Source organism: Danio aesculapii, chromosome 21 (assembly GCF_903798145.1).
Source record: "Danio aesculapii chromosome 21, fDanAes4.1, whole genome shotgun sequence".
Classification (NCBI taxonomy): domain Eukaryota; kingdom Metazoa; phylum Chordata; class Actinopteri; order Cypriniformes; family Danionidae; genus Danio; species Danio aesculapii.
Window position 1 is genome coordinate 9,635,016 of NC_079455.1, and position 26,460 is coordinate 9,661,475.

The following is a 26,460-nucleotide window of genomic DNA, read 5'->3' on the forward strand; positions in this document are numbered from 1 at the left end:
ATATGCATTTCATAACATTACGACAGATTCCCGTCTCTATACTTTTATGAATTATATTAAGAGGTGAAAGTCCTGAACATGTGAATGTAAACACATCTTTACCCAATGGCCCTCCAGCAGCAGCAGTAGCAGCAGCGAGTCCTCCAGTGACGTTGGCGGAGAGCCGCTCCGGAGGGTCCTGCAGAGAAAGAGGCTTCGGCTGCCGGAGGACTCAGAGGATGAAGCGCTGAAGAAGAAGAAGAGGGAGGCGGAGATCAAGGAAGCTGCTGCCAAGAGAAGAGAAAGGAAGAATAAACTCATGGAGCTGTCAAAGAAGAGAAAGTCAGGCACTCCACGGCGCAGGCGCAGGACAATGGTGAGTGGAGACATGAAGTAAAATGTAAATTAATATAAAGGAATTTTCATGTTTATGTAACTCTGGCTTTTGACAAATATTCTTCCAATAAATGTTCAAAACATTCAATATTACTTTTTTTGTCTGTAAAATATTAAATATAATCCAAGATGCAAATGCAGATTCTGACATACAGTTTTTTGATGAAAAAGCTTTTGTGCTTTTGATGAAGTAGCATTTGACTTAAGAGCCCTTTAGACCATGCACTGGACCGTTACTCTGTGTCTGGCTGGTAATATCTTTAAATAAAAAGTTATTTAGGCCTATTTAATTATTCATGTATTATTTAGGTACAATAATTAAGACATAAAATGAGAAAGTAAAATATTATCAACAAAGAAATGTGAATGAAAACTGTAAATCTAAATGTAAATGAAAAAGCTTATTTATTGACCGTCTTAGGCCTATGACTTTAAAATAAAACACTGTACATCTCTATATTTAGGCTAAAACACTGCTTTATTTATTTGTTTATGTACAGTTAGGTTAATAAATATTTGGACATCGACACAATTCTAACCTTTTTTGCTCTATACACAAACACAATGGATTTGAAATGAAACGAACAAGATGTGCTTTAACTGCAGACTGTCAGATTTAATTTGAGGGTATGTACATCCAAATCAGGCGAACGTTGTAGGAATTACAACAGTTTGCAAATGTGCCTCCCACTTGTTAAGGGTGGGAGCTGTTCCATGGCCAGGTGTGTGTTATTCTCGCATTATCCCAATTACAATGAGTAGATAAAAGGTCAAGAGTTCATTTCTAGTGTGCTATTTGCATTTTAAATCTGTTACTGTCAACTCTTAGATAAGATGTAAACAGCTGTCACTATCAGTCAAGCGAGCCATCATTAGGCTGAAAAAAATCCATCAGAGAGATAGCAAAAACATTAGGCATGGAATGTGAAATATTATGAATGTGAAATGTTATGCAAGGGCCAAGTCAAGCACCTGATTTTAATCCGATTGAGCATGCATTTCACTTGCTGAAGACAAAACTGAAGGGAAAATGCCCCAAGAACAAGCAGAAACTGAAGCTAGTTGCTTTAGTGGCCTGGCAGAGCATCACCAGGGATGAAACCCAGCATCTGGTGATGTCTGTGGGTTCCAGACTTCAGGCTCTTATTGACTGCAAAGGATTTGCAACCAAGTATTAAAAAAAGTGAAGGTTTGATTTATAATTATTATTCTGTCCAATTTCTTTTGGACCCTTATAAAGTGGGGGGCACATATGCAAACTGTTGTAATTCCTACAGTGTTCACCTGATTTGGATGCAAACACCTGACAGTCTGACAGTTACTGCACATCTTGTTTGTTTCATTTCAAATCCATTGTGTTGGTGTACAGAGTCAAAAATGTTACAGTTTTGTCGATGTCCAAATATTTATGGACCTAACTGTATGTATGTATCTACTTTCATTTTATTTGTCTTTTATTTCTTTAGTTTTAATTTCCAAAATGAATCCTCATTGCACTTAAGTTTACAATGATAATAAAGCTTGTTAACAAGTTTTTAATGATTAATGAAGGAATTATAATGCTTTGTTTTATTTAAAATTATTTCATCTTCATTTAAAAGTAGCAGAGGAAATTACAGCTACTGTTTATTTCTGTTTGTTCACATCCTATCCCTTTGTGCCCCCTGGCAGCATAGTCGCAAACTGCTTACACTTAAAAACATGTTCTTATCCCTTAATGGTCATTTTGAAGTGTCACCCACTGTAAGTGGCAATTAAAAAAAAATTACAATTCTCTCATGCCTCCAAACCGGTTTGAATTTCATTCTTTCAATAAATGTTATTTTTTTATGTGCATAATGTATTAAATATCATCCAGACAGAGATTTATTTCAGTGAAATTGCTAATGCAGATTCGGAAATAAGTGACAAATCATTCACCAAAAAAAACCCTGGTTATCTCATACCTCCAAACCACATTGAATTTCTTTCATCTGTTGAACACACAGCAAGATATTTGGAAAATTGTTTGAAGCAATTGACTACCGTAGTATTTTTCCTATGATGGATATCAGTGGTTTCCAACACTTTTTGTGGTCATTTTGGTGATTCTTGCCACAAGGGTGCTTTCATTTCTTGGTTGTCACGTTCCTCTAAATTTGTCAAGATGTTTATTGACAATAATGTATTTGATTCATTTATCCTATCCACTTTGACAGACAGGAAACATCTGACAAGTTTTGTGACCGTCAGCCATTGTTTGTTTGTTAGTGGTCTGGCAAGTGGTGACCGTTGTTTTGACATAAACAGTCAAAATAGGTCAAATATTCCATAATATATAAATCTATATTATTATTAATGTATTATTATATTATAAATATTCTAATATCTTGGTTAGAAATATTAAAAGCTTTAATATTTTCAATTTTTGACTGGGAGAGACTAAAAGCATACTTAATTTTATAATATTTGGGGAGAAACCTAATAATAGTTTACAACATACAAAAAATAAACAATATCCAGCATCCCCTTTCTTTGATAATGTACTTTTTAAAAATACATTTGTTTGCTTGACAAGTTCATGAATGGGCAAAGTGTTTGGTTAATCGCAAATGTGCACTACAAGCAATTAATAATCCCTCAAAACCTCGCTACAAATGTAAAAGTATCAACCATTTACAATTTTAAATGTCAAGGCACTTTCAGTTTTTAAAGATTAAACAAAATAATATTATAGAAATGTTTATAAAACCAGCAGGGTTCCCTCTGAAAAAGTACAGGTTAATAATAATAATAATAATAACAGTAATAATAATAATAATAACAATAATAATAATAACCTTTTGTCTGTGTTGTTTATCTGCAGGGTTCAGATGATGATGAGGAGGAAGAGGACGAGAAAAAAGAGGAGGTCAAGGAGGTCAAAGTTGAAGAGCCGAGTAAAGCAGATTCAGATGGAGACTCCAGTGTGGTGGAGGAGAACGCCAGTCCTCTGAATAGCAGCGACGAGGAGAAACTGGCTCATAGCAGTGACAGTATGAAGGATTTCATTGTGGAGGAGGAGCAGAAGAAAGATGAAGAGCAGGAGGGAGACGAGGATGCTAAAGAGAAGATTCTCTCTCAGCTTCCACGCCAGTGTAAGACCACGTGTGCTTTTGTTCTCCATTTTGGAATGTCAGAGCTATGTTTTCACTGTTGCCAACTATTTTCAACAAAAAGGCGCTAAACTCTGCCCTAAAAGACGCTAGATTACGTCATACTTTAATTTGCATATTACTGACGTCATCACGTTCTACCATTTCTGTTTAAGTCTATGATTAATAAAGGGGTATTTATATGTGCACTACACTTTATATAAGCATGTCAATTTAACTAAATTTATTGCTGTTTAAATACAGTATATCATTATAGATGTGAAGTGAATTTGCAGTAATCTCTCAGATGTAATAAACACAGACAAGTACTGAAATTGTCACTAAAATATCTGTGATTGTGAACAAGAAAAGAATAAACGGTCAAATTAAATTGTTAAAATAAAGGAGAAGCAGATCGGTTTGACTGTACAAGGGAAATACCTTAACACTGCTAAAGCTAAATCATTTGCCGTCAGAACACAGAGGGGTGATCTGCCGTCAGGCTGCAGGTGGGCCTTCTGTCAGTGCTCTGAGGAGGGGAGGGGCGGGCGGCATCACCCGCAGCTCGTTGAGAAGAGTAGGGATGGTACAGTATGGACAAATGACAGTCTATAAAAATCTCCAATAACACAAAAAGTCGCTAGATTTGTCGCTAGTCGCTTTTTTGAAAATTTGTCGCTAAGTTGGCAACACTATGTTTTAATCCACTTATTTTTGATTTGCTTTTTGAAACATCACATAAAACTGCTTAATGGACATCGCAAGATGCACAAACATTTAAAAAATGTGCATAAAAAACATGCCATCTCCAACTGAGTAGGATGAGCTAGAATAATGTGCATAAACTATAAATAAAAAAGATTTACTAAATACATTTCTGCCATGCTCATTTTTTAGCAGACCATGTGATAACAATGATAGGAGTAAGGGACCACATTAATGGACAAACCAGTGGACCAACCATGTTGTAAAACATATAAAATGGGTTTTTTTGTTATTCTAAAAGCCCTCAGCCAAAGTCTGTCATCAAAGTGGTTCAGTATTAATGTTTCACAGGACTGTCTAGAGATTCTGTGCTTCCAAAGAGCATCTCATGCCTCCAAAAGCCACCTTAGATTCATTGTATTTCATCTTTGTCTTCTGAGGTGCAAGTAATGTACTAAAAAAGAGCCACAGTGGTCTCTCCTGTCGCAGCAAACTCCATTTTTCTGTTTTATATTTGGTGCCAGTTTTTCAGGAAGAGTTTGTTCTCTTTGACTCATTGGATAGAAACAAATTTTTCAAGTAATGTTTCATGCGATATTACAATTTTGTGCAGAAATCTTTGGATGGAAACGTTGTGTAATGCCTTAATAACTTTAAAAACCTGATTTATTTCTGTGTGTTTCAGTCATCACAGGATCTCAGCTCAGCCACTTTCAGCTGGTGGTCAAATCCTTGCTGATCAATGTACTGGATTCCACCTTCCTCAAGTCACTTTACAGTAGGTTCATAAATATGCTAATATTAACACGCTAATATTCAAATATTTGGGGTATGTTTTTTTTTTTAAGGCCAGGATCTTTGAAACTTTTATTCAACTTTGACACATTGTTCTTTTGTACTTTCTGAAAACAATATTTAAAAGAGGTATTAGGGCTAGGCGGTATTTCGAGTTCTGGGGATATATCAATATGATTCCCCAACGCGATATGGAATTATCCAATATCTGTCATATCGATATGGTTTGAGGACACACATGCGTATTCTGTGCGAAACAGACCACTCCAAGGTAGCATGCAAGCTCTACTTGCACAAATGAGCGCATGCGCAAATGAATGATTCACTCATGAGTCATAAAAAGATTTGTTCAAAACGAATGAATCGTTCAAGAACGACCCATCACTAACGCGACATGGAGTAACATGCTGTGCCTGTGTTGTATAGAAATCTGACTCCCCGGACAAATCTGACTCTCCCTCGCATGCATACACGTCACATAGCGCCTGCAGCTGTCACGGCGGTTTATCAGAAACCTTTTATCAATCATTTCTTCCACAACTGACAGCAGAAACTAACACAAAAGCCTTGTCAAATTGAAAAGCAGTACCTGAATGTGTTCAAAAGAATTAAAAATGCCAAAATGGAACTAATTTCGAAATATACCGCATTTCGAAAGTAAAACCATCTCATATTCACTGATTATAAGTTCAGTATTTATTACACGACGGTCTCTTCTTTACATTTACGTTATAACACATTTAGCTCTGCGTTCTGCTCTGTTATAATGACTGTTTACATTTATATCCTTAACCAGCATTTCATCACAGTACTCTAAAACAATTTCTTTACTTTTCATATCTATAGTCTATTCGTTTTCATCTCCTTATTTAATATTTAGTCAAACAAGTTTAGTCAAAACAAAAGAAAAAAATTATGATTTTTTGTTAAATGAAGTGAAAGACTTCTCTTTAGATATCTTCGACATGTGCACTGTTTAATTATTGTGCTCAATACATACATGTAAATGTGTAACTAAAAAACATATACAGCTGATTTATTTGTTGTTTATAAATCACACACAACTGTCGCATACAGGATTACTTATAACAACACTGTAATTGTGACAAAATACTGTTAGTTTCAAATTTACATTTAATGTGGTTGTTTTCTATCCTACAATACTTTTTGTTGTGTTACTATTTGTGTCCCTTTTTTGCTCTGACAATGTAGCTATGTTTTCTCTGGTTCTGTTTACTTTGTTATTTGCACAACAGCACAGTAGAGCTGTGTGTAGTGTTAAGCAGGAAAAAACCCTGTACTGTATTTATTTATCAAAGATTTTTGTTTATAATTTGAAATGTTGTGCAACTTATAGTTATAAGCAGGGAAAAAACCTGTACTGTTTTTATTTATCAAATATTTTGTGCGGCTGTTATTTTTTGTGCAGCTGTTTATTTGTAAACAGGTAGGGAAACTCAAGTAACCATTTATGGGAAAATACTGGATATATATCGTATACCGTCATTCCTAAGAGGAATATTGGACCTCCGTAAAAAAAACAATTTTAAGGAAATAAATTAATTGAATACATTTTGGAATAAGGCTGTAACATACAAAATGTGGAAAAAGTGAAACGCTATGAATACATTCCGGAGGCACTGTATATGGGCCAAAGAGGTCCTACATTAGTGCCCGCCTCAATTGTAAGAATGTGTTATAGCGCCGTCTGAAAGTTTCTAAAATGAGTGTTTTTCTCATGCTCTAGTGTGTAGGTTCAGTGATTTAATTTTTATGCTGATGAATAGGTTGTTTATTTTTAAAAGGCTCATTTTAGAAGAAATTTTCAGATGGCACTTAAATACTTTCTGAACTCTTAAATATATATTTTTGCTCTTTCTAGCTCTTTTTATATTTTAGATTTTTGGGAAATCTCTTTTAGTCATTGATCCACATATTTTTCACTTTGCATCAATGACTACAGGTGGCGAACGAACAAAACGATACGCCCAGGAGATGAAAACGTCATTACTTCATTTTGATGAGCGAATGGTCCTTCCACGCTTGGAAAACCTGAAGCAGAGGAGCCGCTGGAAAGACCGCTACAAAGTAAGATAAGCGCGCTTCTCTTTAAGCTTTGTTACATCTCATTTTTAATAATATATGAAGATGCATGTGGGATGTTTACATGACATTGCATTTGTCATATACACTACCTGACAAAAGTCATGACATCGATCCCAGTTGTAAGAGCAACACATCATAACTTGACTTCTAGTTGATCATTTGGAGAAGTGTCAGAAGGTAGATTTTTCTGATGAATCGTCTGTTGAACTGCATCCCAATCATCACAAATACTGAAGAAGACCTATTTGAACCCACATGGACCCAAGATTCCCACAGAAATCAGTCAAGTTTGGTGAAGAAAAAATCATGGTTTGGGGTTACGTTCAGTATAGGGGCATGCAAGAGATCTGCAGAGTGGATGGCAACATAAACAGCCTGAGGTATCGAGACATTTGTGCTTCCCATCACATTACAAAACGCAGGAGATGGCAAATTCTTAAGCAGGATAGCGCTCCTTCTCATACTTCAACCTCCACATCAAAGCTCCTGAAAGCAAAGAAGATCAAGGTACTTCAGTATTGGCCAGCCCAGTCACCAGACATGAACATTATTGAGCATATGTACAGGATATTCTATACTGTACATTATTTCTGTTAAGTGACAAGACTTTTGTCTAAGTCAGACCTCACTGTTCTAATTAAATAATTACAAATCAATACATGATCATATTTTATTTCGGTAAAATAAGCGTAATCTAGAGGCATTTGCCTTTCATATAAGCCACTTCTGATGTCAACTGATCAACTAGAAGTTGTTATTTGTTGTGCCTAAAACTTGGATAAGCGACACGACTGTTGTCAGGTAGTGTATGACAAATATGAATTGAATTAATATTGACATTTAAAATGCTGTAAATAGTTTAAAAAAAATTTCAACATGGACTTTTCTGGAACCACTATAAAAAAAGTTTTGTTGTCCTTTGGTGTGACACGCCTGTTTATTGAAAATGTCCAACAAAAAACAAAAATTTCTTATATAATGAAACCCCCGTGAGGACCCGGGATAGAATAAGTCACTAGCACCCCCTTGCTGATCGTAAAAGGCGACAAATGGGGCGACTTGTTTGCCGAGAGTTGCAAGCCGTGTCTGTGGAGAAAGAGATCCTTGCATTTAAGGAATGTGCACCAACACAGTGCTTTGGCTCCAATTTCCCATAGACGGGAGGTTGGATAGGCTCAATCGGCTGGTCAAGACTAACTTTGTAAAACAATGGCTAAAGGGTCAATCAAGGAACGTGAACTTTGTTCTGCTTACTCGAGTATATTACCTCTGTATCCTTGATGCATAACTGGAGGATATCCGCAGCTCTATGCATCCTCTTGTTGGGCTCCGAGGTGGGTCAGAAGCAGAAGTAATGAAATGCATTCTATTCAAATATGGCAAACTCAAAAAACGCCCAAAGACTTAAATCATATGACAACTCAGAGAATGGCTATATGACTCCTGAAAAAGGTGATACATGGCAAAGATTCATAATTCTACAATCAACCCAAACTGAAATGCAGCTGACAAAGCTAGCACCTTTTGCTATACAAAAAGGTATCGCTGGAATTGCAGGAACAGTTAAAGATGTGAAAAAACTCCGATCAGGACAAATATTAGTTGAATGTTTGAAACAAACTCAAGCGGAAAACTTGATGCATGCAAATATGCTGGCTAATGTACCTATGAAGACTTTCTTTCATCTCGCTCTTAACAGTAGTAAAGGTGTAATACATACGAGAGAGCTGCAAGACATGGATGAGGCAGAGATCCAAATGGAATTAATGCAACAAGGTGTGATTCATGTAAAAAGAATTACAATCAGGAGAGAAGAGCAGATTATCAAAACTGGAACCTACATCATGACTTTCAATAAACCACATCCACCAGATAAGATACCCCTAGGATACCAGAGTGTACCAGTCAACACATTTATCCCTAATCCATTAAGATGTTTCAATTGTCAAAAATTCGGACATGGTTCTGCAGGATGTAAAAATAAACCATTATGTACCAACTGTGGAGAAGAAGGACATGGACCAAGTTGTAATAAAAAAGCAAAATGCAGCAACTGTAAAGCAGACCATCCATCTTCATCAAAAGAATTTCCTGTATGGAGAAAAGAAAAAAAATTCAAAGAGTTAAATGCATGGAGAAAGTAAGCTATACAGAAGCAAGAATAAAGATTGAAGAATCCCCATTGTTTAAACTCAAAAAGATCATATGCATCTGTGGTAAAACCAATCTTGAACTCTATAGAATGCCAAACAGATTTGACATGGTTAAATAATGATAAACCCCAATGTCTGAACAAAAAACAAAACTTGAAAAAAGAAAACCCAAAATGCTTCAAACCAGACTCAAATGGATGAAGATCAATGCCAGATAATGGAACCAAACGTTTCATCAAGAGGAAGGAAAACACAAACAAACACTATAGCTCAATCTTCAAAGAATAGTTCAAGCTAAAAAAAGTCACAAACCAGAAACTCCAAAAGATGTGGAAATGAAAGCGATCCTAACTTCCAGAAGCAGAAGTTTATCCCCGAAATATAACAATAAAGGAATTGTTCTTGTTTTACCTACCTAAAAATGAAGGACTGCATAATCCAGTGGAATTGCAGAGGGATGAAAGCAAATTTTGCTGAACTGCAACACCTGCCAACAGTTTTGAACCCTATTGCATTCTGTCTACAAGAGACTCACTTAGAACCAAATAACAAAATAACCTTTAAAAATTACAAAATATTCAGTGCATTTGGTAAAAATGTACATAGACCTTCAGGAGGATCAGCTATAGTAGTTAGAAGGCAAATAATTCACAGTTATGATACATTGAAAGCCAACTTGCAAGCTGTTGCAGTACACGTTACCCTCCACAAAGTTATTACCTTATGGTCCATTTATATCCCCCTTGATGTTACTTTAACGTTACAATATATGGAAAATCTACGACAGCAGATACCATCCCCAGCCATATTCATGAGAGATGTAAACAGTCATAATGCGTTATGGGGAGGAAGCTACAGGAACTCAAAGGAAAAGTAATTGAGGACTTTTCAGAAAGTAATTGAGAAAAATGTCCTGTGCATATTAAATGATGGATCATATACATACCTGCAGCCAGGGCATGGAACTTACACTGCTATTGATCTAGCACTGTCATCTTTTAATAGCTCCAGACTTTAAATGGAAAGGCTAGAATGACCTAAGTGGAAGTGATCATTTTCCATTGGTTATTACCTCATTAGGTACTCAAAGACAAAGAACCCCAAGATGGAACCTTAAAAAAGCTAACTGGTGTAGTTTTGAAATACAATGCAATGAAAAATACAGAGAAATAGACCAAGTAAACCATAATTTAATAAAAGTTTTTACAAACAAACTGATTGAAATAGCAGAAGAAACCATTGCAAAAACATCAGGACACCCATATCGAAGAAATAATCCCTGGTTTGATGACAACTGCAAAAAGATCATCAAAGAACAGAAAAAGGCAGATAGAATATTTAACAAACATCCTACAAATGAAAACCTTATTAAATTGAAAATATTAAGATCAAAAGCAAGGACTATTAATGAAACCAAGAAACAGAGCTGGAAACAATATATATCAAGTTTAACTTCACAGACACCAACTAAGAAAATCTGGGATATGATACGAAAAATAAAGAACAAAGAAGGTGGACCACAAATATGTCACATAAATAGTCGTAGCACCCAATAACTACCGAACAAGAAATTGCCAACAACATTGCAGAAACTTTTGAAAGAGACTCATCCATAGAAAATTGCCTTCCTAAATTCCAAAGAGTACAAATGCAACAAGAACAAAACCAGATTGACTTTTCCTCTGATAATGCTGAAATATACAACAAATTCTTTACAATGGAAGAGCTACAAAAAGCTTTGAAAAATTCAAAAAACACTGCAGTTGGTCCTGATAAAATCCATTATCCGTTTCTAAAGCACTTACCCTATGATGAGTTGTATCTCCTTTTAAATATTTTTTACTATATATGGACATCTGGAAAGATACTGTCTTGTTGGAAAGAATCTTTCATCATTCCTATACCTAAACCAGGTAAAGACCACTCAGATGGCAATAATTACTGTCCTATAGCTCTTACCAGCTGTCTTTGTAATCCAATGTAAAGAATGATAAATGATTGACTTGTGTGGTCACTAGAGAAGGACCAAAATATTAGTAATTATCATTGTGGTTTCAGAAGAGGAAGAAGCACAATAGATCATCTTGTAAGACTAGAATCCTATGTGCGAAATGGTTTTATTAAAAAAGAACACACTGTAGCAATATTCTTTGACTTGGGAAAAGCCTATGACACCACTTGGAGATATGGCATTTTAAAAGACTTCAACCTATTTTCATCTCAAATTTTTTAACAAACAGGTGTTTTCGAGTTCAGATAGGAACAACTCTGTCAAATAAACATATTCAAGAACTTGGTGTGCCACAAGAAAGTATATTAGCAGTTACATTATTTAACATCAAAATCAATAGCATTGTAAATGCTATTGGTCTAAATGTATTCTGTAGTCTTTATGTGGATGATTTGTGCATCTGTTACAGAGGAGGAAACATGAATACTATTGAAAGTCAATTCCAACTCTGTATTAACAAAATGCATGACTGGTCAGTCAAGAATGGGTTTAAGTTCTCCAGATCAAAAACTGTGTGCATACATTTTAGTCATTTACATTCTCTTCACCCAGAACCAAGTCTCTTCTTGGAAGAAGAACCTATAAAAATTGTGAAGGAAACTAAATTTCTCGGACTAACCCTGGATAATAAGCTCTGCTTTATTCCACACATCAAGCTTATAAAAACAAAAAACTTGAAAAAAATGGATATCCTTAAAATTCTTACCACAACAAAATGGGGAGCAGATTGTACTACAATGCTTCGTCTTTATAGAACCATGATCAGATCCCAAATGGATTATGGAAATAGTGTATGGATCCGCTAGAAAATCCTACATGGAAAAATGCTGGACACTGTACATCACACGGGACTACGAATCTCATTGGGAGCATTCAGAACATCCCCTGTTCGAAGTTTATATATTGAAGCAAAAGAACCATCCCTTGAAAGACGACATTTAAAATTAGCACTCCAATACGCTGTCAAATTGAAATTTAAAAAGAGGTAGCCCAGCTTATTCTTCAGTCTTCCAACCTGAATATTTAGAATTGTATGAAGACAGACACAGCTATATCAGTCCTTTTGGAATTCGTATAAGACCCCACCTGAAGAATATGGGTGTTAATATGGAAAAGCTTTCACTACCTGATTTGAGCCATATTCCTCCTTGGTGCAACCCAGAAATAAGAATCTTATGGAACCTAACCAAACAGAAGAAGTCCTTGACTCACCCAAATGAATACAAACAAGAATTCAAACAAATAACAGACAGTCTCCCTCATCATGAACCCATATATACAGATGGATCGAAAACAAAGGAGTAACAGCAGCAGTAGTGTTTAAAGATGATGTCTTTGGTACTCTGATTCCAGGAGAAAGCTCAATTTACACAGCAGAAGCTTATGCAATAAATATGGCTTTAGAACAAATGGAAAGGACACAGTACCGTAACTTTTTAATCTGCACAGATTCCAAATCCTGTCTTCAAGCACTTGAAGCTTCTTAGTGTGATCACCCCATAATGTCCTTGATTTTAAAGAAAATGTAACACTAGAAAATCAGAAGTTCAACATTATCTTCTGTTAGATTCCAGGTCATATGGGACTACATGGAAATGAACTGGCAGATGAAGCAACAAAACAGGCGATCTCCTTGAATGTGACAGAATGTTTAATTCCTCCTGAGGACTTGAAACCCACAATTATTGATCTGCACATCAATAACTGTCTGGTTTAGCTACTAAATACGATCTCCAAAGACTACGTCGAATAGTTCGGACTGATGTGCAAATCACTGGTAAAACTCTTCCTACTCCCCAAGAACTGTACTTATCCAGAGTGCGCAAAAGGGCTGCCAAAATCACTCTGGACCCCTCACACCCAGCACACTGCCTCTTTGAACTGTTACCTTCTGATCGACGCTACAGAGCACTGCCCACCAGAACAGCCCGACACAGACACAGTTTCTTCCCTCAGGCAATCCATCTCATGAACATTTGATGATAATAATTGTGGAACCAACATCACTACTTGCTATACACTTTTATACACAAATACACTTATTTAACAACACACTTTACATGCCAATTTGCACATAACAGCTGCACATTTAACGTTGTATATAGTAATATAGTTGTATATACACTTGTCAATTTGTATATTTGCATTCACTACTTACTTCTATTTTATAAAATATATTTATTATCTGTTTTTTGTCCTGTGTCTGTAATCCTGTAGCACTGTTGAAGCTCTGTCACTAAAACAAATTCCTCGTATGTGTGAACATACCTGGCAATAAAGCCCTTTCTGATTCTGATTCTGAATTAATTTGTACATGAATGAAACATGGCAATTAGAATGGGACAACTGCATAAATAATAAATTACATGAAATTAACCCGAAAATAAATGAAAAACATTTAGCAAATTATAATTTTGAGACCAGGCATGATCAGACGGTCTATACCAGATGTCGAATTGGACATTCTAGGTTGACACATTTATATTTACTGAATAATGAAGCACCACCTAAATGTAATTACTGCCAGGCTGCTCTTACCATAATATTTTTAACAACATATTTTGTTGGAATGTAGAAGTCTAAATTCCATTAGACAAAATTTTTATAAGGAGAGTACTTTGATGGACATTTTTAAAAAGGTACCACCAAGAAGATTTTAAATTATTTATCAAAATTTGAACTGAAAAATCATATTTAACTTTGAATATATTTTTGTGTGAATTTTATCTATTTATATTTTGTATATTTGTCAAAGTAACTTTTTTATTGTAATACGAATTTGTTTTTATCATGTAATGTAATGTATATCCATTTTGCCATGAAATAGCCATAAGTGGTTGATGTGGCAATAAATAAATAATAAATAAACAAATAAAATGAAAAGCACTACATGAAGATGAACTAACCCTAACAGTGAAGATAAATTACTTTCACACTATTTGAATATTATTAAGAGTTGTTTTACTTCGTTTGTGCTGTCACACCATAGGACAAATTTAAGGTAAAGTTCAGTAAAAATGTAAAAAATAAATATCAATGTTTTATTTGCCAATTACTCATGTAGAATATACATGTGTCCAAACTAAATATTTGGGTTTCTCCATAATTTTCATTTTTTAAAGGAGAGAGTAGAATGTTATCCTAAACTGCGGGTGGTGATGACGAGAACTCAGATGAAGGGCTGTGAAGCCTGTGAGCTTCACAGAACGGGCCGCTTCACTGTTCGTCTCTCTGGACAGTTGTACCACTGCGAGACCCTGCAGGAGGACACGTTCATGCCTGACGATTCCCAGGTTGTTTTTCACGCTAATCCCAAAATCGAAGTGTTGTTGAAAGAAAAATGTGAAAGGCTCATATTAACTGCAATGTCTGTTTGCAGAGTTTCTTTGTGGGCTCTGTCTGTGCCAGTCGCACGGAGGTCTACCATGCCTTGAAGCATTTTAAATACCATCTGTTTGAGAAGTGCCGTAAAACTATTGAAACTCGAAAGGAAATGCCTGAAGGGGAAACCGGAGAGGACGATGAACCAGTCAAGGACACGGTCAACAAGGCCTTCACCAAACTGCAGGATGATGGTTGGATCAAGAAGGTGTGAATAAACAACCTACTACTTATTGGTTCTTAAAGGTTGGGACACACTAATCGACCCAATTAGTGTGTCCCGGGATTTAAGAAACAAAAAGTAGTAGATCTGGCTAGTTGGTTTTGCATATTTTATAATAGATCATTTATTCATTCATTTTCCTTTGGCTTAGTCTCTGATTTATCAGAGGTTGCCACAGTAAAATGAACTGCCAACTGTTCCAGCATATATTTTACGCAGTGAATGCCCTTCCAGCCGCAACCCAGTACTGGGAAACACCCAGTTTACACTCTCATATTCACACACACACACACACTTATACACTATGACCAATTTAGTACATCCAATTCATTAATATTCACCCAATAAAGTGTATGTCTTTGGATTGTGGGGGAAACCGGAGCACCCGGATGAAAACCCACGCAAACATGGGGAGAATATGCAGACTCCTATATAATATATATTATACAATAATATATTTCTATATTATTACATACTAGTTGTGTTCCATATGTTGCTTCTCGTTGGGTTAACATCAGATCGAGTTCTCTCAGTTCCGCGTATAGAATAGCCATCAGTGGTAGAGAGCACTAGTTATTCAGCAACAAATCAGAGTGTGAGAACAAAACCTGTTGTGATGTACGAAAGTAAACAATTCAAATCAAGAAGGGACACACAGAAGCCGGCTGTAATTTCTCAAATTTTTGCAAACAATATGTGGATTATTAGATTATTAGACATAATTTCAGAAGTGAATCTCTGCGTGGCCAGTGACTATTACTGTGATCAGGATATATACAGAACTTCTTAAGTTTAAATTAATACCTTCTACTACCTTTTTTAATACCTTCAAAAAAAAAATCAATACCAGCACGACTTGGAGCTGCAAGTGTAGTGGCGTAAATGAAATGTCTTTCCAAATGGAATAACAAATTCCAGATAACAAATAGATTTAAGTAAAGCAGAGAGATTAATCAAGATGCCACAATGAAGTTACATTTGTCACTCTATACATTTTACTGATCAGAGGTTTTGATTGAACCTGGTATTTAAGGGTTAGTTCACCCAAAAAAAGAAAATTGTATTATTAAACACTCACCTGCATGTCTTTCCAGTCCCCCAAGTCATTTGTTCACCTTCAGAACACAAAATTGGATATTTTTGATGACATCCGAGATGTTCAGAGTCTATAAAGAGTCTGCATTCAGAGTCTGCATCAGATCAGAGTGTGCGTTTACTATAGGAAATGCAACTCTTGTGTGTTGCGCTTCTAACTCAAATGTCATACTGCGCTTGGTAAATGTCCACCCTGACCTGACGAGGGAGAAAGGACCAAGGTGAACAAAGTCATATTTAAAGGTTTTTTTGCCTACATTACAGTTGAACTACTGAACACACATGGAATGTTTTGACAACGTTTTGGTTCCTTTTCTGGACTTTAATGGCCCATTTACATTGACTGGTACAGTACGGTAAGAGTCGCCTTTATCAGGCTTGCGTTTCCACTGCCAAAGGGATACCAATGGACAGAAAGTTACGACAGAAAGTCGACATGTTTCTCACTCAAAGAAATCTCGCTCAAAGTAAAGCTGTAGGGGTTGTTCATATATCATATGAGAATCACTTCTTACAAAATAAAAGCTTTATACACATAAATACTTGTGTATAAATGTTTATTACTAACCTTTCTATGAATATGATTTGATTATAACTGCAGAACAATGAAATAGCCTACTGTAACGTCTGCGATTATATTAAATAAATAAATAAATGCAACATATATGAACACGTACAAACCCTTACAGTCTCCGGTGTTACCAATTACAGAAAAACTACACACAGCATACATTTAGTTCGTATTTGGCTTCAAAAACAACACACAACAAACAGCCCAGTTAGAGAAAATGTCTCATCTGCATCTTTAGTTTTCGCCAACACGTTACATCTGTTAGACAGTAATTCAGCTATTCCCGAGTTCAAAATACTCCAAAAGGTGGTGATAATAGTTAAACATGGCAGTTTGTTCATGTTTTATGTTGTTGAAAGAATCATTTGCTCCTTTGTTTTTTCCGGCTTCTACTGTGTTTTTTCACGTTTCACCCTTGCGTTTGTACGTTTCTGAGAGGATCGGATATCAGAGCGCTTCAATGATCACGAGCATGTTATTAATATGAGCTCAAAAACGCGTTATTTCAAATATAGACGTGCTGCGAGCTCTGGAGAAAGTGAAACCGCTCGCACTTTTAGACGGGCTCATAAATCAAAAACAGGACACAGCAGATTTTGTTCTTCTTGACTTTCTGGCTGTTCATCAAGATGGTACGGTACAGTTCACTTTTTGGTACCTTTTGACAGTGGAAACGGCCATAAAACCGTACTGAACCGTACTGCACCACTCAGTAGAAACGGGCCATAAGTCTCGGAACTGTTGTTGTATACGGAGGATGAGAGAGCTCTCAGGTTTCATCATAATATTTTAATTAACTATTATGACAAACTAAGGTCTCAGGGGATTCAATCAACATAAGGTTATTTAATGACAAAATCGTTCAATTTTGGGTGAACTAAAATTTTAAGTATGTAAGGAATAATTGACGACAGGCTGTTGAATTATCAGAGAATAATGCCCACACGTGTTGTGGACTCGAGGTAATCTGGAATGTGCATTATATTAACAAATTTCATAATCCTTGGAGTTATTACATACATGTTCTGAAAGATAAAGGAAAAAACGCAGTGGTAAGAAAATAAGCTTTGTCTGTTATTAAACCAGATGGCGAAGGTAAGAAGCTTCAACCAAATAAGTGGCAAGTGGGTCTAAGCAACAAGATGTGTCAAATGAGACCACAGAATTTATCAAGAGTAGGAAGGATATAACTGCATAGTGGAAGCAGAAGAGAATCAGAACCATGAGTGTATGTTTAATAGCAGGTGGCAAAATTAATACACTCAGCTGTAATTTATTGGATCAGTGAACATGCATGGTGGAAAACAGTTTGAGTGTATATGGGCCCTAAATGTGTAACTCACTGATTCCTGTTCTTTCTCTCTTTCTCTCTCTCTCTCTCTCTCTCTCTTTTCATTGATCTATTTAGCAATACGATGAGTTTCAGGAACATCTCAATGCTGCCGATTTCTTCCAGGAAGAAAAGCTGGACTGAAAGGATTGAACTTTCCTTAATGGCATCAGTCTGCTGTTTTATTTCTGTGAATATGTATATAGTTTTGTCATTTTAAAGCATGTTTAACTTTTGAGTTGTTAACAAGTGTGTCCTTCAGATCCAGCATTTTGATTTCATACTCTCACTGCTGTGTAAATTGCTTCAGCATGGCTGATACTGAATACAGTACAGATTTACAGAGCTACAACCCAAAATGTAACCATTTTTATCTTTTAATTCTGAGAAGTTAAAAATGTTATAAAAAAAAAAGGGGTTTAGTACATGATGCTTTATAAAACCCTGTATGCTATTTTTATGCCTTCATTTATGAATAATGTTCTTATTCTAATGCTTCTGTGCAAATGCATCCCGGTACTTTTACAGTGTTTCAAAGTTCTTGTAATAAACAACATAATCATGCATTGCTGAATGGTCATGTTTATCCCTTAAATTGATCTTGAGATGGATTTTATATATATATATATATATATATATATATATATATATATATATATATATATATATATATATATATATATAAACAGTTGAAGTCAGAATTATTAGCCCCTGTTTATTTTTTTCCCCCAATTTCTGTTTAACACTTTTTTTTTCCACCACATTTCTAATCATAATAGTTTTAATGACTTATTTCTAATAACTAATTTATTTTATCTTTGCCATGATAACAGTAAATAATATTTTATTTACACTATTAAAATCTGGACAATGTGGTTGTTCTGAAGGTTTGTTTCTTGTATTTGGGGTCAATTGGAATTTTCATTTGTCATAAATAAAAGAAATCTGAAGATTTCCGTACTAGGTACTAGAGCACAAATGTAATACTATCTGAAAGAATGTTTATATATACAACTTTTGTGATGCATTTTGGGTACAAGCAGTTGATCACATCCAGAAAAATGAATGGCTCTCTGCTGGACAAAACATTGTCTTTTGTAAACTGTAACCCTTATAGCTTTATCACTAATGGCGGAATTCTACACCTAACACCAAGATCCATACCCAGAAACAACTTCAATTACATTAAACTTTTTGAAGTGACTTTCATTAAAAATGTACTATTACACTTACAGGGAAAGGTTTAGTTGAGGATTTTTGTGGTTATGAAGTAATATTTACCTCCTTATCTCCCAAAACACACCATTAACAAAGCGATATACCATTTGTATTGGTAAAATGTATATATTTTTTACAATTTAAACAAAAAGAAAAAAAAAAGTAATTTTTAATATAATTTACAATTAAAAGTAGTTGGGGTAATATAGATGCACAATTAGTAAACAGGAAATCAATACAGTTTGAGGCTTAACAGCATCACAAAAACAATTTCTCAGTTGAAATTTGACATTTTATTAGAAACAGGTTAAACAATGCACACAACACAACCTACAGGATTTGGGCGAAAACAAGTGCAGAAAAAAGCATCCTCACAGGAGACCGAGCTTGTATTCAGTCATGATGTGAGGATCTCCCATCATCTCGCACTGCACAGGATCTGGAAGAGAAAATGTACACGTGACTTCATATTCAAGCAAAAATATCAATGGTTAATTTGTAAGCCTAAATGAAGTTAATGAAAAATGAAAGATATTTTCAGTGTAACAAGATAATTCGTTTAAACTGAATATAGTTTTAGAACAGGCTTTCTGCAGTTTTCACCAAGTCAAATTTAAGACTTTTTAAGACCATGAAGAATGAAATTTCAGACAAATATAGGGCTAGATGCTGAGGATTTTTTAATGGCCCAGTAGAAAAAAAAATCGAATTAGTCATTTCTTAGCCACATATTTTAAATATTGTGTCAAAACAAGCAAACTTCAGTTGTATACATACATTTTTGTTCAGCATAACTTGTTGAATGTTAGAACAAAGGACTTAATATTAGTTATGACTACGAGTAGTTTTGCTAAAAGTTTTATTGAGATGTGTCTTCAGCTTGCTGAATTTCTCTTCTCAACATACAGTTTGTCTTTATGGTATTAACCATATGGTGTTAATAATTAAAAAAGTCTTGAGTGTTTAAATTAAAATTTTATGAAAGCTTCAAGTGCAGTTAATTATTCGTCCTGCTATGTGCAAACAGAAGACTCAAACCAAAAACCATTTTGTCAAACTGTTGATCACTTCCTTGTGTGAATCCTGCTGCAAATTGTCCTACCTGACAGTAATCGTGTCTCTATACACTCTTCTTCAATAGTTTCTAAAACAGCAATATTCCACATCTTGATTCGATTTGTTTACATCGAGTATAACTTTAGTTAAGAGTAAGATAATCAGAAATATCCATTTACACGTTAACATTGGGATATTGTTGTCCATGTCAATGTTCTGAATGTCTAATCAAAATAAATGGTGCTGTGATATGCAAATATGCATGGGGCTGAACATCTCCTAAGTTTAAGGCCTTAACCGGTGATTTTTGAGCTATCATGATGAATGTTTCCTTCATACCATTGAGAATGTCCTCAAAGCCGATGGTGTCATCGCTGCCTCGAAGAGTATCCAGAGCCAGATTTGAGCTTGGCAGGAAGGGCAAACGCTGAATCTGAAAGTACAACGTTTCCATAATGATATAATTATTCCATAATGGTCATAACGTCTTATTGGCATAATTCCCATATGAGCAAGCGTCACAAATGATACCTGTTTAGCTGCTCTGTACTCCATCTGTAGTTTGAGGGGTGCATGGAGACCCTGGATGTTCCTTAGTGTGTTGAAATTCATCTTGTCCTGGTTAAGCTGAAACTGGTTAGACAAAAAGAAAGCTGGAGTTACACTTTATATTTAGGATTTGTAACAGTGTTCGAACAACTAACAAAATGAACAGGCTTATAATCTAATGAATGAATATTAAAAGTCATTAATGTTGTTAAAAGTACATGCTGAGTGACTGATGTTTTTGTTTCTAATAATTTTAAACATGAATGTTACAACTGTTTGTTTGTTTTTCTTCTTCTTCAAGATCTAAAGTAAACTATCTGCTTTCAGTCTGGCCATAGTAGTTTATGTTAGAGATGGGAGAAACAAAGCTTTTTGGGGTTTAGATAGGTATAGATGTTAACACACACTGTACGGTGTAATGTAATAAATATTACAAATAATTCCCATTTTAAGCGGCAACCACTCGTGCCTGCATGTCAATGTAATGGACGTAACCATTCTAAACACGATAGAGATTTTATATATATATATATATATATATATATATATATATATATATATATATATATATATATATATATATAGTGTTGTATATATGTATATATGCAGTGTTGTGGTCGACATGTGTTCAATGTGCAAAGAAATATATATAAGACCAAGGAACCACTTTTAGAAGGAAAGTTTCAGTATAAAACAATTAATGTCACATCACCAGGCTATCCAGCGTTTCCTCCAGAGTTTCATCTAATTTCATATGTTTCATTTTGAATCTTTTGTTTTAATGGAATTTGATACCGCATGATGAACGGAAAGAAAAACCTCCGAATTACATGACTCTTTGGTCCTTCAGGGTACTCAAAAATATATATATTGCTGTTTACATGCTAGACTCTTAATTAGAGTATTATCTTAATCATATTAAAATCTGAGTATTGGTGTCCATGTAAATGTACTCAGAAAGAGCCAGATGATGCCGCAAGCTGTCAGAGACCAGTGCATTCCTCTGCCTTTAAGATGATTCCATGAGCCCACAAATGTTTCATTAAATTTGACGTGTTTCCTCCTTAAACGCAACTTTTGTAAAGCGTCTGCTTCACGTTGCTGTGTCAGAATACTTGCTTGTAAAATCCAGCTGTACTTTAGAACGCTTAGTTTAAGCAAATTTGCTAAACGCTAACCGAATGCGCTGTACTACACGTGTTGTTTGTTTGTGTGTGTGTGTGTGTGTGTGTGTGTGTACGCACGTTTCCTAGCAACACAAACAAATGCCTAAACATCACAGACGTTGCCGTCCGTATGCCTTAAAGTTGTTTAAATGTTTAGAGATGGTGTGACCAAAGTCCCTGTAAGAATTAGTCTTTGATGTGACACATGTGTACCTGTGGGTGCCTTTGATGTACCCCTTGGTGCTTCTTGTGTCCTTGTCACAGCACCAGTGGCAACAAAATTAGGCACTGAAATTCTTGTAGTGATTCTGCTTGTGAGAGACTGTTCTCACTCTCAGGTCACATCATTCAAAAAAAAGGGCCACACTGTCTCCCGATAATGTCAACAAACTGGACTGTCTTAGCAACTGGCTGAATGTAAAGGAGGACTAAACTAAATTGTTTCTACTTTATAATTAATGTTGTCAACTCTCAGCAATACAACTTTTCAATGAGTATTGTTTGTATGTATTACTTTATTATTATAATTTTTCCAATTTCCATATTTGCAATCCCTGTATTTTGGATTTTTTTGCAGTCCACTCAGAATCCAACATGGAAATCATTTTTGTTTGTTATTGGCATTGATTGTTTTACTATTCAAATGGCACTTACATGCCTGTGTTTTTATTTCTGTAATAAATATGGCTGTCAAGCCAACAGTTTGAGGATCTTGATGGTTTATTGCAGGAATGTTGTTTACATGAAGAAATCTGTGTTACAAGTTAAACTAAAATTCTAATAAACAATTCTATTGTGAATTTAAAGTTTCTTTGTCTTGCGTTTGTTAATTTTACATTTGAATAGACAAAATTACAAGTTTCAGTCTTTTAAATGCTATTAATCACAATTAATTGCAAAAAAGTGTGATTAATTAGATCATGTTTTTAATCAATTGACAGTGTGTATGTATGTATGCATGTATTATATATATATATATATATATATATATATATATATATATATATATATATATATATATATATATATATATATATATATATATATATATATATATATATATACACACACATACACAGTTGAAGTCAGAATTATTAGACCCCCTGTTTATTTATTTTTTTTTTTTGGGGAAAGTTTTCAACACATTTCTAAACATAATAGTTTTAATAACTCATCTCTAATAACTGATTTATTTTATCTTTGCCATGATGACAGTAAATAATATTTTACTAAATATTTTTCAAGCCACTTTGATACAGCTTAAAGTGACATTTAAAGGCTTAACTAGGTTAATTAGGCAAGTTTTTGTATGATGATGGTTTGTTCTGTGGACAGTTGAAAAAAAAAATTAGTTTAAAGGGGCTAATAATTTTGACCTTAAAATGGTTTATAAAAAAATTAAAAACTGCTTTTATTCAAGCCGAAATAAAACAAATAAGACTTTCTCCAGAAAAAAAAACATTATCAGACATACTGTGAAAATTTCCTTGCTCTGTTAAACATAACTTGGGAAACATTTTAAAAAGTAAAAATATTCAAAGGGGGGCTAATAATTCTGACTTCAAAAGTATATATATATATATATATATATATATATATATATATATATATATATATATATATATATATATATATATATATATATATATATATATATATATATATATAAAAAAATGGTTTCCGCTACGTTTATTCTTCCATGGCGGGGCGCCACACCAAAATTCATTCCTGCCACGGCTACATAACAGCTTCTTATTCAAAACCTTCAGTTGTTGCGTTTTTTTTTTTTAATAGCGGGTTATAAATCACAGCAAAACGTAAGTTATTTATAACAGCGTGAACTTTTATGTAATAATAGTAGTGCTGTGTGTTATTTGTTTAAACCTTTAAGGTGACATGCTGACTGACTGATGCGTGAGGCTAGCAAACACGAAGTAGCTTTCAGTAATGTTGAACAGAGTTTCCAAAATTATACTATATTTATAGATAAAATTCTATGGTTCTACATACAATGACTTTATCTTGCTGGAGTTTATGGCTGTTTCACTTTACTTCAGGACGCTTCAGACATTAAATATTCCAAGCAAATCTAATAAATATTGGAGACATACTTGTTACATAAACGCACTAAATCACACTTCAACAGCGTTTATTTAAGAGCGCACAAGAAAAACTGCACTTGAGCAGTGTATATTTGAGAACGTACAAGAAGTTTTGTGCACAAACAGAGGAAATCAGCACGCAAGCAAAGAGATTCGCATGCTCGTATTACATGGATGCAATGTTGACATGTAATACTGCGCTCACAACATTTGTCATTAAAATAACGGAAGATCAGTGTAAAAGACCTGCCACCACAGCTGGAAAGAAATCCTAGAGGAAACACTGTATAATGTATTTGTGCATATTGCCAAAAATGAACCTGTGCAACAGAACTAGTTTTGTGCTTCAGGGTAACAAATTCATTTATAAGTTTTAATTTAAAAAAAATATACATTTTTTCTTCAAATGACGCACATATATGCCCATTTTAGACAATTCATAGGTATAAAAAATTTGCTTGTCCTGCATAATTGCACTCAGACAGACAAATTTTTCATTCTACTTACATTTTTCTCAGAGAGTTCCAATGGATGACTTGGTAGAAGCTCATTTTTGACACTAGAGAACCTACGAGCAAAGAAAAATATAAGTTGAGGACATAAACGAGGCAGAAACAAACACAGTACAGGTTTCTGTAGATAAAACTCACCCTCTGCGCAGAGAGTCTTGGACCCCATAAGGACCAGCCTGAGGACACAGACCTGTGACAGGAACACTGTCCTTCAGCTGAGAACGCAGGCCACGAGTGTTCTGAAGAAAACACACACAGTCAGAGAATTAAACACAGCTGAGGTGAAAACTCACTGAATAAACATTTTTGACAGTTACAACTCTACATGTTTCTAAAAGATTATGTCTTTATTAACACATACACGATGCAAAAGATCATTTTACATAACAAAAATTACATAACTTACAACATTACAAGCTTCTATGAAGAAGATGGGTTGCACATAAATACTGAGTTACATAAAACTATTCAATTGTTTACAATTTGGACTGTTTGGATATTTACTTGTTTCATAGAAAATTACACTGATTAGATGTATTGTTAATTGTAATTCTTGAAGGGGATATATTATTATTTTTTGGAAGTAAACTTACAATTATGATTGTTTGCAAGTAAAAAGAAAAGAATTAGATTCATCATATAAACATGACTGTAATTGTCTATATAGTTCACTGACACAAAAAAATGCATATTTTCATAACACACCAAAACGATGATCAATAGCATTTATCATTAAAAAAAATTAATCATACAAATAGGCAGATCAAAAACTAATGTAGCAATTCCACCAAAAGTGCACTGAAATCAAGAATAGATATAAATGTTAGCATTACGGTAAAACATTAAACTAAAACGAGTTTTATATTCACACATACATTCATTCATTTTTGAACAATGACATCCACGATACTTTGAATATTCGGTCTGAAACCGCATTAAGTATGAATTCAAAACTGACTGTGAACAATGTTGCAAAGAATTCTTTTCTGGTGTTATATTATTAATTAGAAAGCCCGAATGTGCGAATATCAAACAAACTTTAACGTTACCTCAACGGGAAAAAACGTGCATAACAATTTACCCTTCCTTTGTACATAATTAAATAATGTTTAAATATATGTCAAACATTAGGTATTAAGCAATACTGTCTGTAAAAATATTCCTTTCGGTTAAAAGATGACTAAATAAAAAGCACATGTACAATGTCTCGCTCTTATCAATTTATACTGGATTATACAAGTTTGGGAAAATACAATTATTATCAACATATTAAATCATTATATTTAGTCAGGGAACACGTAATAACAGTTATGGCCTAAACCTTTTCCAAAAATCCCCTTAACTTACAGGTAAATACAAACTGAAAGTAAGTTAAGCGATGACTTGAATTGAAGCAATGACGCATCACAATTCAGTCAGAGGCTAACAAAAAACCCGACAAAATCTATTTTAATTCATAATATGTGTCATAAATAAAACACAGCAGCGAATAATAAGTGCTTGTGACATAAAATGCAAACTGTGATAACTCAATATGCCATAGAAAATAAATAAACATGATCTGCCATGCTATGCTATGTTAGCTAGCTAAACACCGGCACAGTTAAAATGAGCGCTTTTTAATTCTATATGCACGAGGTTTTACAGTATGCCGAAAACAACATAAATAGCAATATTATAAAATACACCATTGTAAATAACGGAAATAAAATAAAACTATTAACTGGAACTATACGTTACCATCTTCTAGCTAGCTTGTTTCGCCTTTACGACTAGAATTATTGTATTTCCGGCCAGTACCCGGATACACTCATGTTATCATGTGACGACGACGTATGAAATCAAAGTTTGATAGCTGTTTACACCATAAATATGGCTTTGTTAATATCACTGACCATATATATACATCATTGAGGCATTTAGTAAAGAAATGCCATCATAAACACTCATATACAGTGACACAAGCACCCGTATTTGTCTACAATTATGCTTCTTGGAG

General features: G+C 34.6%; 2 protein-coding genes across 3 annotated transcripts in view; one reads left to right on the plus strand and one right to left on the minus strand.

Moving 5' to 3' along the window:
• The window catches only part of ccdc82 (coiled-coil domain containing 82), a 22,262-nt gene extending 3,840 nt beyond the window's left edge, over window positions 1-18,422 (plus strand). Inside the window, exons 2-8 of one of the 2 annotated variants that reach the window (XM_056446566.1) lie at window positions 118-355; window positions 3,221-3,491; window positions 4,879-4,971; window positions 6,952-7,076; window positions 14,381-14,551; window positions 14,638-14,847; window positions 17,937-18,422. In XM_056446566.1, coding sequence (XP_056302541.1) covers window positions 118-355; window positions 3,221-3,491; window positions 4,879-4,971; window positions 6,952-7,076; window positions 14,381-14,551; window positions 14,638-14,847; window positions 17,937-18,002 — 1,174 coding nt within the window. In that variant the 3' untranslated portion in view covers window positions 18,003-18,422. The remainder of the gene's footprint in view (window positions 1-117; window positions 356-3,220; window positions 3,492-4,878; window positions 4,972-6,951; window positions 7,077-14,380; window positions 14,552-14,637; window positions 14,848-17,936) is intronic. The other variant, XM_056446567.1, reaches the window with a different exon arrangement.
• Window positions 18,423-19,346: 924 nt separating this feature from the next.
• On the minus strand, window positions 19,347-26,303 carry pomp (proteasome maturation protein). The gene is made up of 6 exons (XM_056447106.1): window positions 26,202-26,303; window positions 24,600-24,700; window positions 24,457-24,517; window positions 20,664-20,765; window positions 20,472-20,565; window positions 19,347-19,515 (listed from the first exon to the last, which is right to left on the minus strand). The coding sequence occupies exons 1-6, from the start codon at window positions 26,202-26,204 to the stop codon at window positions 19,448-19,450; spliced, it is 429 nt and encodes a 142-aa protein (XP_056303081.1). The 5' UTR covers window positions 26,205-26,303; the 3' UTR covers window positions 19,347-19,447.
• Between the last annotated feature and the right edge of the window lie 157 nt (window positions 26,304-26,460).